This window comes from Gigantopelta aegis, chromosome 6 (assembly GCF_016097555.1).
Source record: "Gigantopelta aegis isolate Gae_Host chromosome 6, Gae_host_genome, whole genome shotgun sequence".
NCBI classification, from domain to species: Eukaryota; Metazoa; Mollusca; class Gastropoda; order Neomphalida; family Peltospiridae; genus Gigantopelta; species Gigantopelta aegis.
In genome coordinates this window covers 24,686,922-24,707,089 of record NC_054704.1, presented here as the reverse complement: position 1 = coordinate 24,707,089, position 20,168 = coordinate 24,686,922, and the positions used below count along the sequence as shown (strand labels likewise).

At 32.4% G+C, this 20,168-nt stretch overlaps 2 protein-coding genes across 3 annotated transcripts in view; one reads left to right on the top strand and one right to left on the bottom strand.

The window, feature by feature from the left end:
* LOC121375304 (synaptonemal complex protein 2-like) overlaps positions 1 to 10,734 on the top strand; it is a 34,224-nt gene extending 23,490 nt beyond the window's left edge. The window contains exons 10-22 of the mRNA XM_041502686.1: positions 348 to 555; positions 1,204 to 1,256; positions 1,850 to 1,972; positions 2,371 to 2,440; positions 2,719 to 2,771; positions 2,931 to 3,036; positions 3,397 to 3,629; positions 4,279 to 4,373; positions 4,784 to 4,883; positions 5,170 to 5,228; positions 6,715 to 6,793; positions 7,877 to 7,942; positions 8,975 to 10,734. Of these exons, the coding sequence (XP_041358620.1) occupies positions 348 to 555; positions 1,204 to 1,256; positions 1,850 to 1,972; positions 2,371 to 2,440; positions 2,719 to 2,771; positions 2,931 to 3,036; positions 3,397 to 3,629; positions 4,279 to 4,373; positions 4,784 to 4,883; positions 5,170 to 5,228; positions 6,715 to 6,793; positions 7,877 to 7,942; positions 8,975 to 9,028 (1,299 nt within the window). The 3' untranslated portion in view covers positions 9,029 to 10,734. The remainder of the gene's footprint in view (positions 1 to 347; positions 556 to 1,203; positions 1,257 to 1,849; positions 1,973 to 2,370; positions 2,441 to 2,718; positions 2,772 to 2,930; positions 3,037 to 3,396; positions 3,630 to 4,278; positions 4,374 to 4,783; positions 4,884 to 5,169; positions 5,229 to 6,714; positions 6,794 to 7,876; positions 7,943 to 8,974) is intronic.
* A 1,531-nt stretch (positions 10,735 to 12,265) lies between these two features.
* Positions 12,266 to 20,168, bottom strand: part of LOC121374347 (RB1-inducible coiled-coil protein 1-like) — a 34,687-nt gene continuing 26,784 nt past the window's right edge. For both annotated transcript variants that reach the window (XM_041501420.1, XM_041501421.1), the window contains 7 exons: positions 18,900 to 19,010; positions 17,889 to 17,940; positions 17,028 to 17,075; positions 15,768 to 15,829; positions 15,225 to 15,352; positions 14,871 to 14,941; positions 12,266 to 14,013 (listed from right to left, as the gene is read on the bottom strand). In XM_041501420.1, coding sequence (XP_041357354.1) covers positions 13,891 to 14,013; positions 14,871 to 14,941; positions 15,225 to 15,352; positions 15,768 to 15,829; positions 17,028 to 17,075; positions 17,889 to 17,940; positions 18,900 to 19,010 — 595 coding nt within the window. In that variant the 3' untranslated portion in view covers positions 12,266 to 13,890. The remainder of the gene's footprint in view (positions 14,014 to 14,870; positions 14,942 to 15,224; positions 15,353 to 15,767; positions 15,830 to 17,027; positions 17,076 to 17,888; positions 17,941 to 18,899; positions 19,011 to 20,168) is intronic.

The window sequence follows — 20,168 nt, the reverse complement described above, 5'->3', positions numbered from 1 at the left end:
GGTGTACTTGAAAAACATACATACTTTGTTGATGTACTGTTAAGTGTTATTAAATAGATTTTAAAGATTTGTGCATAAGCATAACTTAAGTAATAATATACTAACAAAAATTAATATTATTCTACTTGAAAAACATAGTCACACACTTTGTTGATGTACTATTAATTAAGTGTTATTAAATAGATTTTAAAGATTTTTGCACAAGCGTAACTTAAGTACCTGTAAAAAGTTCATTCCTTTTTCCTTGTGTATTTTGCTATTACTACTATTTTGTATTTGTTTGTTGGTTGTTTTTTTAATGTGCCAATGGATTGTGACACATTCATTTTCTCTACATTTCAATTTAGGAATCTGAGATAAGTAAAGTGTCTCCAGTCCATCGAGGGAACTGCAGTAGTATTAAAAAATCTGTGACACCGAAGATTCAGCCTTCCAGAAAAAAATACAGTCCTCTGGATGTGAAAGTCATTCAGACACCCAGAACACCAAAAACACCCAAAACCCCTTGCAGTGTTAGCTGGACTGATGCTGGTGATGATGTTGATGTTGATGACGGTAGGTTAAAATTTAATTATTATGTCTGTAATGTAAATGTTTATTAAAGATTTACAAACTGGGATATATGATTTGTGTCACCCTAGTTGAGTTTTAACTAAATTTCCATTATACATTCATAATATTTATAGATATTTGTGAAGTGCAACAGCGATGAAAAAACTCAGAATGTTTTACAGTTACTTTCATTTTTAAAGTCATGTTAAGTTTTTCAATTGTTGTAATCTCCAGGTGAAAATGTTAAACATAAATACAAATGTTTATATTGTGGTTTTCATTAGAAAAGTAAAGCATCTCTTAACTCCCAGTATAATTTTAATCACAGAAAAGTATTTGATGATACAGTCTAGTTGAAATTGGGTCTTGCTGTCCACTTTAATTTTTCTCCATTAGTGAGATCTGACATTAGTAGATATTTATGCCAGCAGTGTTTTGGTTGGTCAAATGAAAGATAAAGATATTTTTATCAAATCTGTCGAGAGAAAGTGGTGTTGATTGAAGGATCTGATTTCAGATTGATTATTGAAAGAATAAATTAACTGAACTTGAAACAAATACTAATATTATATTGCAAATTATCTAAACTATGTTAATTTTGTTATAGAAGTAATTTTAGATTTTCTTTTCTATTCTTTTATTTATTTTCAGAAGAAGAAATTTCAACAAGACTTAAACAGGTTTCTGATAAACAGAACAGCACAGTATGTTATTACATGTGTATTTACATTCTTAGACAAAATGGCGGCTTGATTTTAAAAAATCTAGTATTCCTTTGCTGTGGTAGTGAAAAACATTTGTTTATATATCAAACTGACAAAATTTATTTATACATACAAACACACACACAAACACTTTAAAGACTATTTACTCTTATCTTCTTTTTTTGTGGGTCAGTTAATTTTAATTCTGTCAGTTTGTATTTGATAGTGAACCAACTCCTGGTTTTTGTTAATCCTGCTAAATCTCTACTGATTTAATTAGAAATTCAATATGCAAATATCAATACCTGTAATGGTGCATTTCGGGGGGGGGGGGGGGGGAGTTAAACAAGCATGAATGGATGGATGGACAGACGGACGAATGTTTGAACAAATTAGAGGCCTGGAGTGTTTTAATTTCATATCCTCAGTTATATCCTTTAATCATTTACAACATTAAGAACAATCGTTTAATTGAAATATACCTCAGCTATTTGTGATTTATAATGTTGCTGGAATATTTTATCACGTTGTAGTATAATTAATTTGTATGTTTGTATAATAAGTGTGCTGTAGCCTATATTTTTTTTCTTCAGTCTGCAAAAGATTGTGATGTTATCAGTGTTAAACTTGGATCAACCATCTCTAAACATTCTTCACTAAAAAGTGACCGGTTTAGTTGGAAAAGTGTCCTTTCTTCCACAATGCAGGCTGATGTGGTTTGTTGTTTTATTTTAATTTTAATTGTGAAAGAGTTGTGGTAGGTAGACCAGTTGTAATATCTTTCTAAAATTCCTGTGGATTTTTCACATCAGTTACATATAGTGTTACATATAGTTAACAACAATTTACTGGGGGATACTGTTTTACAGAAGCCATGACAATTTATTCCTGATAAATATTGTTAATATTAATCTAGTGCTTCATTTTAAATCCATTTACATGCATGTATAATCACTGTGATCAACACATTTTATTTGTAAATAAGCTCTTGAAGTTAATAAGCAGGTTAAAGATTTAAGTACTTTTTAAAAACGTTTTGAACTTCTGAATTTCATTAAGTTTGTGTCTGATTATCTATTTGTTTTCCTTCTTTAAAAATTCTTAATATGTTCAGGAATCACCAGTGTCCAGTTTCCTGAGAACTGAAAAAAACTTGATTGCTGTTCCTATTGGTATTGTATCAGGTATGTTATAATTATAAAATACAATTCAAATAAAGCAAAAATAAAGTTTTTAATCTGAGCCTACTGTTGATAATTTTTAAGCACAAATTTTGACAACAACCAGATAAATAAATGATTATGTAAAATAACTTGAATACAAGTAGATGTATATTATGTTTATTCAGTTATTTTCTTGTTTTTAATGTTTTATTGTTCAGTTTCACATTAGTTGAAATGGTACAGACAGCTTTTGTTGAACTTAACCTTCTTAAATGAATCATTGATTCTTTGGATTTCAGGTCCATCATCAACCATCAGACCCAGTAAATCAACTTTGAAGAGAAAATACCCAGTATCCTTTGTAACTTTAGTGGTCTTAACTTTATTATATGATACCTAAAATGTTTTGTGTACCATTTTGCATAAATTGTACAGTTTTCAGTTAGTACTGTTTAAAAAATTGTATTAATCACTGAAAGTTCATTGTTGTATATTTCTTTAATAATACCAGGATATAGCTTCATCTTCTGAAGAAAATGAAGATGAATCTTCTTCATCTGAATTACAGAATACTTCCCAGCTTATTCCCCGAAAATTATTTAAAACTGCTCAAAATGGTAAATATTTTATTGAACTTTGAATGACAACTTTATAATTTGTGAAATATCTTGAATATGTATTTGTTCGTGTATTTTTTGTTTGTTGGGTTGGGTTTTGTATGTGATTTATTTTGAATTATTTTTTAGGAGGGTGGTTTGCAGACAACTTTGAAATGTTTTTCTGTCATATATAATTGTTTGTTTATTTTTAATTAGTATTTAAGTATTTACTTATACATTATGTATAATATATTACCTATTACAGTAAAAATTATGTCTTAAATATGTGCCAGCTGTAGTTACTTAATTAATAGTTAGTCAGATACCCTTGATGTATTAATGAGATGTTAATTTATTGATTATTATACATTTGTTTAGAGAATTTCAAAAAAGTGTCACCACAAAAGAGAAACGGTTCTTCACACAGCATTGTGAAGACAAACTATGTATCCGAGGAATGTGATAATCAACCAAAGTCATCACTGCATGGTAGTCCGACATCCTTGTCTGATGATGTTGCTGACCTGGACATTGCACTGCCAGACACTGATATTGGTGGAATCGGTACACTTGTCAAAACATTTGGTATTGATTTACAACAGCAAATAAAGGTATTTTTAGTATATATAATTAAATCATATATTAGATATTGATATGTAGTGTATTTTGTTGTATATAATGCTTTGATTGTAAGTTGAGTTGTTTATTCAAACTGATCACAGATATACAGAAGTTAAGTCTTCAGATTTATGAAAGGTAGATATTGGAATCATATCACAGTGATATTGGTCCAATCCTGGAGCGAGTGAACAGCTCATTGAGCAGGTACAAGACCAATCAACTGACTTCATTTTTATTAAGTACTAACCAATAACATAAGTCCAGTAAAGTAAAAGAACTTAAAATTAATTAAAGTAAATGAAACTGATTGGTTTTGTCACTTTTTGCCATACTTGGAACTTTATGTCCTTTGACAAGATTTGAATATATTGAATAATCATTTACTAGTGTTATTGGGCAGTTCCAAGAAATATTTTATGCGTGGGAACAGGAATAAGAGCACATAGATCAACTTGTTAAAAGGGCATTGTTTTGGGGGTTTTTTTTTGGGGGGGGGGGGCATGGTCCCTCCCCCTTGGATCCGCCTCTGATGTTTAATGCTATTGATTAATTTTTCCTACAGTACAATTGATATCTATTGCTAAATAAGTTATTTAATATATAATATTAAATTTATCAAATGTATTTGGGCAATTTTAGCAAAAGAAATGTCAGCTGGAAATGGTTACAAGTGGGGTCTTGAAATCAACTGGAAAACATTTTGGTCAGCTGTGGAATCAGCAAAGTCAAACAAGGTTATTTTAAATTTTAATTAATATATAATTTGCTGTACATTTTTATATGTTATTGGAAATGCACTAACTTAGCAATAAAATTTTAATATATAATTTATTTATTTTTAAATCTCATGTCATTTGGACCATTTTAAGTTAACATTAAAATATACATTATATAAAATAACAAGTTAGGTAGGTATCTTTTCAGTCTAAAAACCAACATACTAATTTTTTTTCTTTAAATAATTTTACTAATTTCCTAATAAAATCCCAATTATGTTTACTGCATGATACAGGGGTATTATTTTGTTTCATGTATGTGTATATAATAGAATATACAGCAAAAGGAACTCTGTTTTTGTTTTGTAAAGATTCATGTACACTTAAGATTATATAAATGCTCTAAAATCAATTTATATTTTCTTCAGAAAAACAATCATGAGTAACTTTACAGAAAACATTATTGGAGAACTCCAGGAACTGGAAAAAGATATAGCTGCTTTAAAAAGTGCTGAAGATCAGGCTATGGTAGTGTGTTTAATACATACATTTTTTCTACTTAATTACAATAGTATACGAAGGATGTAGTTGGCACTTATGATTTTGTATCTCAACATAATGTTTGTTTTTTTCAAAAATGTTTTTTGCCAATATTCTATCATGCATTAGTTTATTTAAGAAAAGTTAAAATAAATAAAAGTACTAAATAATGTATGTTGCAAAGGTATGTACCCAAACATATGGAGGATTATTTCTAATGTTCGTGCATGGTTTATCTTCATGTTTTGTAATAAAATGAAATTTATGTTTGTAGATTTTCTTCAAATCACAGCTGAAGGTTCTTGAACAGAACAAGGTTTCTCAGAAAACCAGGTGAGACATTGTTTCCATACACAAGAGTTAATAACTAGTTCAATGCATGTTGTCAGTTAGAGGTTGATATGTATTTTCTTACATATTATGTCATATTTATTATGTATGCTCCTTAAAATATTAGAATAGTATTTTAAATGTGTTTAACGGCACAGTGTGTAGTATTATTTGTGTCTGTTTGACAGTTAATACCCAACATTCAGTTTAGTTATGATAAACCCAAAATACTTCCAATAAGGTTACCAACATGGTATGTTGTGGCACTAAAACTAGACTTCCCAAACTGTATTACCAGTCATTATTAGTACAGTGAAACCCCGCTATTAAGACAACTGATTGGACTTAATAAATATGGTGGTCTTATTAGCAGGGTGGTCTTATTAGTGGATTACTATCATTGTAAGCTGAATATGAAAAACTTGCCTATTGTTGGTTGGAAGAGCATTTGACATAAACAGCTTGATTTTCAGTATTGACTGCACTTGTGTTTTACCAATACCAAATGTCTCTGCAAGCTTGCATTGACTTTTTCCTGCACTCGCATTTCTTAAGTTAATTTTTCGCTTCAAAGTTCGTTCGCAGCATATTTTCCCTTTCTTTGGAGTTCCTATTTCTAATAACGATGTTGTATATTGAAATAATGATAATACAACTATGACATTCATGTTTGGTTTTCTGCCCTTTGACACAACTCGGTTTGTCAGTGTCGCCTCTCTAAATAATACTTGTTTTGTTACTTATTGGATTAGTCAGTCACCGTGATGGAGTGATATTCAAATTAACAATTAGCTTCGTCTTGTCTCATTGGGATAACAGTAAATGTATATCTTCAACTTAGAGTAATCAAAGTTCTGGGCTGGGCATTAAAATTAATTGCAGTGATGCTCCGCTTTATAAGTTACATAATTTGTATGGTCAGTGTGTTTCTTTACAATTGTGTTTACTTAGCATGTCACTGTAATCGGAATGTGTGCAGGCATGTGGGTCACTTGACTGACTGCAGTATGAAAACAACCAATCAGCACGTTACATCTCTCATTAATATTAACTAGGTGACAATGTTTTCCAGAAACGAAAGTACCGGTATCCCTTTTTGATTTAGACATGATTTCCACAAACTAAACTAACATGATTACTTTTTGACTGTACTACCTGTTATTTGTTAACAATCAGTGAGAACAAAGAAACCATTAGATGTGTGACTTTTCAACACTTGTTTAAACAAAAAATGCAGAAATTTGCTATCATACTATGGTCATTTTGGCGGGGTCGAAATGCACTAAAACCACCAATGGGACGGACTTTACTGGTTGTAATCCACAATAGCGGGGTGGTGTTAATATCGTGGTAATTTTACCTATAAAATAATAAGTAAATATTCCGGTCTTTAAATCAAAAAAGGATACCGGTACTTTCGTTTCTGGAAAACATTGTCACCTAGTTACCTAGATATCTGGGGTAGTTTTTTGGTTTTCTTCTTTAACAGATTAACAAATATAAAATGTATCCATGATTCTTTGCATCAAGACATGAAGGTGGCTGAGAAAAACGACAGACATTTGCAGGTAATTTCTTCAATGATTTTTATGTTTAACTTATTGTCATTCTTCTGCAGAATTCAAGGGCATCTTCCCAGTCATTTCCATCCCCATAATAAAAGTACACTATTAATGTGTTAATGGCCACAGATTTCTTTCATTTCAAACATTTTATTGATCAAAATATCAACAGCAGATCATATTTGAAGATCGTGGGCAATTACAGGCAATAATTTCAACACTGGTCGGTTGTCAAAATCTATTAGAATATTCTGCAGTTTGGACATGCGACATTCAAGTGGTTGGTCTTTTTCTGCCAGTGCTTGGATCACAGTGACTTCACTTTGCACCTGCTCTTTCTTCAAGACTTATTAAAAAAAAAATCATTGGGTGGTAAGCACCTGTATTTGCTATTATTGATGCCATCTCTCACAGTGGTTAATGGGAGGCTATCCTCTAGGCCTACCAACTCTGTCATGGCAGTTCCACATGAAATGTGGAAAACTTGATTTTCTTCTGCTATGCTGCCTTGCTCGTTCTGTTTTGTTTAGCAACACCAATAGAGCACATTGATTTTTTAATCATTGGCTATTGGACGTAATCCAAAACGGGTTGGAGTTCCTCTGGAAGTTCTTGTAGCAGCACAAATGCTAAAGGTACATCAGCAACTTTGGGTTATCTTGTAATTATTAGGAAGCAAACTATTACCGGCAGCTGAAAATGGTAGGAAATGACCTAGGGTGGAAGATCTGGGGGAAATGGGGGGTGGAATTTACTCTACTGAATAGCAAAGGCTTAATTTTGGAACAGATTTAGCCTACAAACCATTATACGGAATAATCTTCAAATTATGCATTTTATAAGTAGCAATCTTTATGACGATTTGAAATAACATGACTGATTTGATCAGTTGCACTAAAGCATTCAGCAAATAAAGACATCCATTATAACAGAGATTAAAGGCTGAAATTAACTATAAATTATCAATTAAAAATGAGAAAATTATAATCTGGTAATGATGTTCATAATGTTAGATCTGTTGGGAGTACAGGAATTGTATGCTTTTAGGCCATATAAAAGTTAACTGTTGGAAATATGTTTTTGTTTCAGCACAACTTTTCACATGTTTTGAAAAAGGATATTGCAGAACTACAGAAAAAACTGTTATTTGATTCTGTAAGTATATTTAGTCTAAAATGTCCACATTTCCCCACCTTTTCAATCTAATTAAAATTAGCTCCACTATTACATGTGGATCTAACAGCAGCCAGTTGGAGCTCATGTCCATCAATCAAAACCTTACTTGCAGAATCATGCCAGTGATTTGAAAATAATTTGAAAACATTCCGAATTATCCTGAGAGTATACGATATGTTTCATGTGAATTACAAATGCCTTATTTAGACCAGCAGAACTACATTGTAATTTTAATCAACAACACTGCGTAGTCTCCAATGTCCAGGTAACATTTCGTCTGTAAATAATAATTTAAATATTGACCAATCACACTTCGCCTTTTATAACGTTATTTGAGAGCATACAAATTCTAAAAATATCGGGCAAGTCTATTTTAGTGGTCGCAGTACAGCGAACCATACCAATACGTACGGGATGGGTTATTAGTCTTCAATTTTACTTTTAAAAATTGTTTTTTTTTTTTTATTAAAAAACCCAACTAAATCGTTCTTCAGTTTTACATTACAAATTATTTATTTTATAAAATAAAACATGTTTTAAGGCATTCGAAATTCACACGAAACATGTCGTATACTCTCAGGATAATTCAGAATGTTTTCAAATTATTTTTAAATCACTGGCATGATTCTGCAAGTAAGGCTTTGATTGGTGGACATGAGCTCCAACTGGCTGCTGTTAGATCCACATGTAATAGTGGAGCTAATTTTAATTAGATTGCCACCTTTTCATTCACCAAGTAATAGTTTCAAATTGATTACTTATGAATACCATTTTATAAGTTGTTGAAAATTACTTTTTTAACATATTTCTTGAAATACTGTTTGCACCGATTTATAAATCGGTTTTGAAATATTACATTAACCTCAGGATGGGTCAGGTAATGAGTGAACAAAAATATCCAGACTCTAGTATATAGTTCTATATGTGAGGGGTTCATACATCAGCATTATAACACTTATATTGTTACTTTTGTATTTGGCCATTTGTTAAATATGCCAATATCTCTTTCAGCAAAAACAACAGCTGGCGAATGTCCGAAAATGCTTGTTTGGTATGTTTACATGAACAATGCAAGACTTATCTGATGTCTTGTCTGCCACAGAACAACTGGTTTGCTTAAGTATTATTTATCTGGAAATGTTTCCATTATATTATAATGTTACATAGGTTTACACTTTGATTAGGTTGACGAGCTCTGCGAGCAGTTAGCAGTGTTTGTTAATGGTATGCCATTTTAAATTCATGTTTTGTCTATGGAGTAGCCTGACAATTTTATCCATCTTTCATGTAAGTTTTTAGTCTTAACCATGATATCAGTTGTGATGCAATTCGCAGAAATGTTGATCTGTACAATTTAAGAAATAAATGACAATTTAAATATGGATATAATTTAAGTTTAATTCACAGTTTTAGTTTTTAAAGTGATTAAATGTATTTTGAATTTCTTCAGCATGTGTGGGGAAACAATAGTTGCAAGCTGATCCAATTTTAACATCTTACATATTGCATGGAATAAATACTTTAGATATTCTCCAGAACTAACTATAAATACAAGAAACAACTTATAGGTGAATTGGTTTGATTATGCTAATGCTCAAGTCAACAGGATTGTTGATACTTATTTTAATATGGCCACAGAAACATGTGTAACTTTTTGTCATTGAAGACTTTTTTGTGGCAATTCTGACCCATGCAAAAGTAGTGCTTTTTCTGTAAAATAGGTGCACTCCAGCCAGGTTTAGTTGGTGTGTTTAAACCAATATCCTTGGAGAAAAATACTAAACAACAGTTTGTCCTTTTTACGGTGTGTTGCCCCCACTAGGGAAAGGTGCATAAAAAAATCCATGGGCCTACTGATATTAATAAAAGTGCTATAGTCACTAATGCTCATAGGCATACTGGCTCCCATTTTATAGTGGGGCAGGCTGGTTTTTGCCCAAATTAAACGAAAATGCCAGAATCTGCATAACATTTATTCATAATAGCATTACTACCAAATAGCTATATAGGGTTGCAAACAAATCTCTACACATTTTAAGGGTAGAATGATGGAAATACTGGTAAAAAGGTTTCAGATTAGCATATTTTGTCCGAATATCCATAATTTTTGCCTGAATTTGAGGTTTTATCCAGTTTCTCATACGCTTATGCCAACACTATATAGAAAAATATACCGGTAGTGTAAATAGTTGTGGTCTTTGGCCATATTGTGGGCCACAGTGTCTGTTCAGCACTCATTAAATTTTTCTTTCATCCTGACCCTTGAGTTAGCTGTCATCACAATACTTTCTATATGCAATTTTGGCTTCTGTTGACCTCTCGCAATACTTTCGTAACAATACATTATGAATTTACATGATTGTTCTTGAAACCAGCCTCACATGGTTATTAAATGCATATTAAATCAGAAGTTTGCCCTCTGGGATACATGTATAAGACTTGTTTAAAGTTAATAACTCGATATATGCAACTTCTTTTTGCATGTAAATATGGCTACCAACATAAATCATATGCAGTGTCTTTTTTCCCATTCTTTTAGTAGAAGATAATGTTTATAACTTATTGTATAGGCAAGCTGTGCTATCCTTCACTAATTATAGAATGAAATAGTTTGATTAGTATTGATATAGATTATTAATTTAAAGAATTTTTCAATCATCACTATTCATAAAGTGCCGTTAATATATTATATTTTAACATATTCTGTTCTTGTTAAATATACCTTTACCATTTGTTATGTTATTCATGTTATTAAAATAAATATACAAGGATTTTGGCTTGTGTTGTTGTTGTTATCTACCATTCAATGACATGCTGTTTAAAAACAATAACATTAGTTCCAAATAGCCCACATTGCAAGGTAAGAGATAATCCTGTTTTGTTTTTTACCTGCCTCAGGGAAACAAACTTTAACACCTACATGTAAATATAAGCAACCGAATTCACAGAATATAATGTTATAATTAATTGTCATAAACAGTAATTATTTTATTTGTTTATAGAGAATACATGTACCACAAGATTTGTCAGTTATTTTACTGGAAACCCCCCTCTTCCCCCCACCCCCCCCAATAGAGTTGGAAATACTTGTAAGACCATAAGTACTTGTACCTCAAGTTTATATCAAAGCTGTAACTACTGGCATAGCCTCTCCACATTTTTTTTTTCAAAACCTAAAGTGGGTCAATATATAACATTTTCTAGGGGAGGGCTCATACCCTGTCACAGACATGCATTCAGTTCTTATTTTTGGGGGGATATGCAAGCATGTACTATGTATATATAGCATACTTTTTATATTTTAATCCCCCACCCTTTAAAGAACACTCCAACAGACCTGTATTATGCAGTAATTTTGTCAGCCTAACAGCACCTAGTATTCATTTTATGCAATTTAAATGATGAGAACCCCTTTAAAAGTGTGACCTACATGTAGCAAATTCGTTGCTCCCTCCCAACATAAAATTATGGCTAATCCAGTGGCTGCAACATTGTTTTCCAAAAAGAAAATGCAACATCATCACATATAAATTGTACGGCTAATCTTTATGAAAAATCTTCTAAGCAATGAAACAATTTCTGCTGTCTCTATTTTCGAGATCCTTGCATTGTAACTTTATTAATCTTAATGTTACACAGTAACACTAGCCACAACACTAACCTTCAAGATGGTAGGTACACTGTTCATGGCCCATTGTTGCCATCTGCCCAGAATGGTATAAGAAGGTTGTGGTGTGTACTTTTATGACTGAAAAAGTATCTATAACCTGTTAACAATATATAGCCTCTGATGCAATGGTTAAGCTATTGGCTCTCAATGTTGGTGGATGTTTTGGTTCATATCTTAGTACCAGCTTGCATGGCTGCTGCACCGACTGTTCTCTCAGTAACATACGTCCTGGATAGACATTCCATACGGCAAACGTTTGTACCTAGGACTGAGTTTTAACATGAATAAATACAAAGATTGTTAAAAATAGTCTCCTTGTATGTATGGTAACAGTGCATTTCCACTTGCTTGTACTAGCTTATTAACATCTGGGATGGTGTTTGAATCTTCAATGGGTAGCAAAATGAAATTAAATTGTATCATAACCCTGTTAAATTAGGGGAGTATCACACTGACCCGTCTTACAGCACAGCACAAATATCATTTTATTGGAAAACACTTTAATTAAAAAGTGTACTATTACCAATACATATATGTAAGGATATTTTACTTTCAACATTAAAATTAATTTTGTTTCCTGTAAGCTCACTAAAATAAATAAAATGTATTTTAACATAACAAATAAATGGTAAATTCTCTAAATTTTTATTAAACAAACATTTTGATTTTGTTATTACTTGGCTTGTAAACCTGTAAACAAAAGAACATTCAAAACTAGTAAAATTTTCAGAGCAACTTTTTATTGTAATTTTTGTTCCCACGAATATATATATAGATGTATATATTATATAATTAAAAGGTATTTACAAGAATCTATTAATAAAATGTATGTACATGATAATAAAATTTATAACCAAATTTTACTTTTATATAAATGTTTTCCAAAACAACCATTCATGCAATATGTAACACAAACAATTATAACATAACACTCCAGCAACTAAATTTGAGATGCATCTAAAAATAAAAACTGTAAGTAATATTATTCTGTGACTAGTAGTTACAATGTTATATTAATGATTGGTAATCGTTTAAAGGAATCGATATCAACCCTGTTTTAAAAGAGTTTGATATGTCGTGTGGCACCTCATCATATAACATTAACTACATTTATAATAGTAGTAAGTTGGTTTTCATAGTAATGCGTTCGACATAATGCAAGACATGATCAAAGTACATGTAAATGAAAAATGATCGAAGACTTGAATGTATCATTAAACCCCATGATCTACTAGTTTGCCTATCTAGCATCTGCCCTATGAATTTGTTATGTATGATAACCTGTATTTTACAGTAGGTCTATAAGACAGAATGGGCTTTAATGGGCTACAATTATATACTGGTAAATCATATAATAGGATTCTCGTTACAAAACAACCTCTAAAATAATTGTTAGCATGGATTCATTTTATTAGTAGAACAGTTACATTGTATTGCCTATTGATACATGTAATATGTTTTATTCATAATAGAATCAAATATGTATCTCAGAAAAAAAAAAATTCACAAAAAGGCAAAACTACATTACATTTATTTAATAATTTTATAAATTTATAAATGAGTTACAATAATTTCACTCACGAACACATTCAGCTGATCTTAAATACTTCCAAATATAATACACATGTACACTCACTAACAAAAATACTTACAAACCGTGAACTCTTATTTGCAATATAAGCATAACCAAAAGGTCATCACTACAGTTTTAGAAAAACCAAGTGTTCGAGTAAGAAACCCTGATGACCTAAGACAATATTAAAACACAGAAAAGTTCATCTTTTTTATCACAAGAAAAAAAAAAGAAGCCAGAAGTATTGTGATTTTATAATAATATTTTTTTTTAAATTACCATCAACTTTATTCTTGCCTCAACACTTTCAAAGATATTTGAGTTTATTAAGGCCAGATACTGTTCGTCTACACAGATGGTATTTCCTCCTGGGTCAAAGACAACCATGTTAATTTACATCTTGTTAAATCACTGTAGTGTCCTCATGACACTACAATTTAATATCAGTTGTAGGTCTACACACAGAAAATGAAGTCCAGATCATCCAGGATGAACACAAAGCTTTCGGTCCTTGCAGAGCTTGTATAATCCTCTGCATGTTTTACTGTATAGATGTTTATCCCAGGTTAGAAAACCCAGTGTAGACAGAATTAAGTGGATGAAGATGGTCATATCGCACTTATTACTTATGAAATGGAAGATTTCCAGGATGGCAGGTTTAAAATGTTGTAGGTTTTTTAAGGTTTATGATGAGGAACTAGCTGCTTCTTGACTTGCCGTCTCTCGGCGAGGCTGTTCCCGAACCCACGGTTTTGCTTTCACTCGGTAGAACTTGGTACCCACTGGAACTTTGAATCGATTTTGAGGCTGAAAAATGTGCAAAAGGAAGAAAAAGGAAATGTTTTATTTAACGACTCACTCAACACATTTTATTTACGGTTATATGGCGTCAGACACATGGTTAAGGACCACACAGATATTGAGAGAAAAAATGCGCTGTCGCCACTTCATGGACTACTCTTATCGATTAGCAGCAATGGATCTTTTATATGCACCATTCCACAGACAGGATAGTACATACCACGGCCTTTGTTAACCCAGTTGTGGAGCACTGGCTGGAATGAGAAATAGCCCAGTGGGCCCACCGATAGGGATCGATCCTAGACCGACTGCGCATCAAGCGAACACTTTACCACTGGGCTACGTCGTGCTCCCCCCCCCCCCCCCCCCCCCCAAAATGTGCAAACACAGTGTCTAGTAGCAATATTTTGAAAAAGCTAACATGACACAGTTTTATGCCTAACCATCTTTCATTGGTATTTTTAACAAGTGGTTAAGAAATAATTTGTTATCATCTTTTGATGCAAATGAAGTTGTTTATAAAATGGAATTTAAAAAAAAAAAATTGAACATATTTATATAATTACAAATTTTCTATTGATATATGACTTACTAGATTCTGAATGGATTGCATAACTAAAACAAACCAATTGAGTATTACTTTTCAATAAACTTAATATCATTAAGAAAAATAATTTATGAATTTCAAACTATATTTTTAGTATTGTTTTTCATTTATAAGAATTATTTTGAATTTTGAGGGGCATTTATCAATATATAACAGTAACAAAATTAGTATAAAATGTTTTAAAAATACAGAATCAATGTTCATAACAATATTTTTAATTATTACCCAGATATATGTAAAAATTGAAAACATATACCTTTTTAGCTTGACAGTACTCCTTGTCTATAATTTCAGCTAGCACCCACGATTTGCGACTTTCACCTTGACCTGTAAAACATTGTGAAAAATAAAGTATGTTTGATGTCACTTCTGCACATTATGAATTGATGGCTGCATTTATCATAATTATAACAGAAATAGAGTACTTAACATGAAGATCCTCTGGAATGTGTTTTAATTCCAGATTTTACTGCTACCCCAAAAATTGAGTTAATTAATTTTGTTGCTTTTACACATACCGTTGGTCCAACCTACATGTATCTTTATCTGTCCAACTTTGAACAATGAAAAAAAAAGAAAACGATAAAGAATCAAAGTGTGAAATAATTACCTGTTTTCAGTCCAAGAAGTTCGAGACATTCGGTGTGTAGGAAATGAAGTGTTGTTCCAATGGTGAACACAACATACTGGTCATGTCTCTCATCTAGGCACAGAAGCACCAAGTCTCCAACACTGCAACTGATAAAAATATGAAACGTTTTCACAAATCATTGCACGGAAACTTTCAAGTCTATATCTCTGAATAATACAAAACAGCTGCATTATTTTATTTTTTAAAGGACTAACATAACACAAAATATTTATTAAAAAAGAGAGTATTTTTTAATGAGTCAAAGGAGGACAATGAAGCACAGTTTCTGATAACCAAACTAAAGAATCGATGGTAGTAGAGATATGATTGTATGTATTATTTTATGCCTGATGGTTCTGCTATATCATTTAACCTATGCATACATACAACACATGATTTAAATAATTTGTTCCGCCCAACCCCCTCACCACTTCCATGAAAATAATTCTGGAACAGCTCTACGACAAGTTCAAATATACTGATACCAATTTGAAAACCTGCTGACAAAGAAAGTGATCAAACCTTGTGATGGAGACTTTGTTTTGAGCTATGGTCCGTGTGCTGGCTGACATGGAGAGTGCCATCTGAAATATAAACAAATATGAATAGAGCATGACCTTTCACACAGTGGTAATCAAAATGCATTGTGTGTCTCAATGGGGTGAGAATCTGAAGTTTGCATTTGGTTACCTGAATACTTCATATACCGTATAATCTTATGGATGAGTTGGAGTGCTGAGACCAAAAACATTCTAAAATGTTTTTATCCAACTATATTTGCAACCCTCCCCCATTTGGGAGGTATCCCCCGCTACCCGATTTCAAAATATATCTATGGCCTTGAATGCTGAAAATGCTAAACTAAGAATTAATTTACAGGGCTCACTCCAGAACAAATTTTGGTTTAGCCAATTTTCAGATATGTAGAGAATTTCCTTGAAAATTAATTAAAGTGGCTAATTCAGGGTGTATACTACCAAATCAAATCCCATAGACGATAATAGTAACATATGTGGCTAAACCTCCTACCTGCAACGTATCAATCGACATAAATGCCACGGATATAAATACTACCACCCCTCACCCTTAAAGTGAATCACAAAAAAATGGGTGTCAAGCTGCTCATTTCTGAGATAACGGGTAGCGTCTATGATTACCCTAGTTCCGCACAAAATTTGAGTACTTTTTTTTTACAGGTACCCCATACATGTTCCAAGCACAAGGCTACTTGACACAGTGGTACTAGATGAAATAAAATTGCATACATTTTTAGCCCAGATGAAACTAATATTTTTTACAACCAACACACTCACATTTATAACCAATCACAGGACTTGTGGTGTTCACTTCTCTATCAAAAGTTGGGTGCACCTCGAACTTTGACCCAGCCGGAAGTTATTTAGTTTAGTACTACCTTCAAGGAATATTTTATTAACCAAAGAGTAAATGTTTTAGCCACTTTGTATATAAATTAGCATTTGGCTAATATGGCACTGTGCAGGGTGAGCCCCGATTTAAAATTGCAGAAATATGACAGAATGTTTTTTCATAAATCAATTCAGAAGCCTAAATGACATAAGAACTTTAATTTTGCACGGATTAGCAAAATACATGTACCACCCTGCACTGCTTTTCTTAGGGTGGAAAGCAATAGCTTTACTAAATATTAATCAAAATTGTTGACAAAATCTGCCACCAATGTTTATAAATCCATTTACAATGGATGGACAAGCGTCAGTGGATGAGAATTTTTAGTTTGGACTGGATTAGTGTAATACATACCACTTTGCTCTGAAGATTTACAATTTCTTCGTCTTTAGCCTTGAGTACCTGTAAAGTAATGATTTTGAAAATGACAATATATTACATGCATAAGTTTTATGTACAAACAGTGAATCATAAATATTCTTTTAAAAATGACAAGATATTTCAGCTATATAGTTGACACAAAGCTCTTCAATCTACTTATGTCTGCAATAAATTTTAGTATGCCACTTGGTCAACGGATGTATTTCATATTACCATTAACTGCTGCAAATTGTCATAAATATATCATAATACACATTCTCTTGTTTAATTGCAGGTAGAATCATTTATTAAAAAAGTGTATGAAGACTAGCTGCCTACCAACATATATTGTTGGCATAAATGTATTAACGGTACACCACTTCAGATGCCAAAAGAGTTGAATAAAGGTAAAATGTTTTGTATAACTGACAAACATTTCAAGGGTAATGCTATATTATAGAAGACTTCTGTTGCACAATATGGGGCAGGACGTAGCCCAGTGGTAAAGCACTCGGTCTATGCATGGCCGGTCTGGGATCGATCCCCGTCGGTGGGCCCAATGGGCTATTTCTCCTAGCCAGTGCATCACAAATGACATATCAAAGGATGTGGTATGTACTACCCTGTCTGTGGGGTGGTGCACATAAAAGATCCCTTCCTGCTAATAGAAAAGAGTAGCCCATGAAGTGGTGATAGCGGATTTCCTCTCAATATCTGGGTGGTCCTCAACCATAAGTCTGACACCATATAACCGTAAATAAAATGTGTTGAGTGCATCGTTAAATAAAACATTTCCTTCCTTCTGTTGCACAATATTGTCTGGATAGAATGTAGTAGTACTGTACATGTACTTACTGATTCCAATTCGAATATTTTATCAAAGGAGTGTACATCAGTAACACAAGCTCTGAAAATAGAAGAAATATATTATCTACATTTCAGCACACATTTTAAATGAGATTATAATTAAGCATTCTGTAAACAAAGACCTAATGTACCAAAATTATTGCGTGATACATCTAACGAAAATTATAACTTAAAATATTTTAATCTTTATAAATCAAAAACAGATTTCTGTAGAACATGATAATTAATGAAAGAGTAGAGAAAATAACTGTATAATCATGTAATTAGAAAAAAGAGAGGAGAAAGTTTATTGACATCTGGACATTTTATAATAGTGATTAGATGTCTAACAATGAAACATGATCTAGAGAGTGAGAGAAGAAGCTCAATCCTGTCACATCGACTACACTTAGTGACTGGCAACAAGCAGACTTTTATACGCACTTCCCACATGTAGAATATCTGATATCATGTCCTCAGATACACCAGTCATACCACACTGGTTGGAACACACAAAACCCAACAGGTCCACTAGGGACATCCATCTATACTGATGTCCAAAAGAAACTTTACAGACATAAAATTTGAATAATTTGATAAATATTGTTACTAATAAAAAAAAAAAAAATTTAGAAACCACCTTGCAAACACTTTGTATGTATCACAAAGAGCATTGTGACGTTTAGATGTTGAACTTCATGATACTTTCATATCCCACCATACCGTATGTTGGTTTTCTATAATACAATTTCAAGCCTTGTAAAGTTGCTTTTGGATGTCAGTACAAAACCCATGAAGCAAGCCCTGAGTTAGATCTAACACCATTGTAACCTAAAGAGTGATTTACCACTGACCATTTCTATAATAAGGAACTAAACTCTAATGACACCCAGGCAAGAGTTTTTTCTTCAACTTGGGTGTTTAAGCATTTTAAATATATGAAACAGTCTCTGTAAGTGTGGCCCTGTGTGGCAAGTGAAGATGGTAAAAGTAAATGATGACCTCACAACAAATACTAACCCTTCCTTGTGTATGGCTGGCACTATTGACGAAGTAAACAACTGACTCTGACACTGGCCTAGTTGCTCTTTTAGCGACTCTATCTCGTTCTTGAGTTCACCTTCTGTTAAACTAAGTAAAAAAGGAAGATTGATTGTAAGTTGTGTTATAGCTCTTGACCCAGACACTGGCACAGTCAGAGGCTGTGCCCAGGGTGGACCTGAGTTGGTATGGGCATGTTAAACTTTTCTAGATTTGGATCACCTATAATTAATGACAAACATTTGTTGTAGTATATATTAAATGTTTTAAGAAAATTCTGGTTTCCTTTCAAAAACAACAGAAAAAGTATTTTATTTCCGTACCAATATAAAGAGTGACTCAGCTAAGTGGTCTCCCTTGACTTATCAGCTATGCAAATCATTTACACCAACCTCAGTGGGACATCACACTACAGGCTGGTAGGTACAGGGTTCACAGCCCAGTACCAGCTCCAACTCAGAGCGAGTTCTTAAGGGCTCATTGGGTAGGTGTAAGACCATTACACCATCTCCTCTCTTACTGACCACTAACAACTAACCCACTGTCCTGGACAGACAACCCAGATAGCTGATGTGTGTGCCCAGGACAGCATGCTTGAATCTTAATTGGATATAAGCACGAAAACAAGTTGGATTTAAATGGAAATAATTTACACAGTAAACTGTACATTAAAAACAAATATTTTGCAATAACTGCCATTAAATTAGATGAAATAAAAATATACACAAGGGTACCTTTAATGATAGATAGTAACATATATTTTTATCAACACAGCTATTAAAATATGTCAACCCTAGAAACACAAAAAAACTATTTACTAAATAAACAACATACCAACATATTTGGATTCTTTTTCAACATAAACGATGTGTAAATGAACTAATATATTCATAAATTAGATAATAAATGTACAACTTTACTAAGCTCCGTTCTGATGCTCAAGGTTTTACAAGGGAACTTCATGTTCTAACAGTATATCTGATGTTTTAACAGGTAACATAACAATAAAGTATTTTATTACATACCTATTCAATCTTACTACAGTGACAAAGGCATTTTCAAACTGTGTGATAAATTTATCTTTTATCACACATATGTGCGATCTGGACCCAAACTTGTAAATGGGGAATTCCCTTTTTATTTTTACTGGTGTTAGCGCCTTTTTATTAGTTACATCATGTATGATTTACAAATTACGTCACGTCGTATTTGAAACATTACACAAGATTGCTGCACAGTATGATTTTT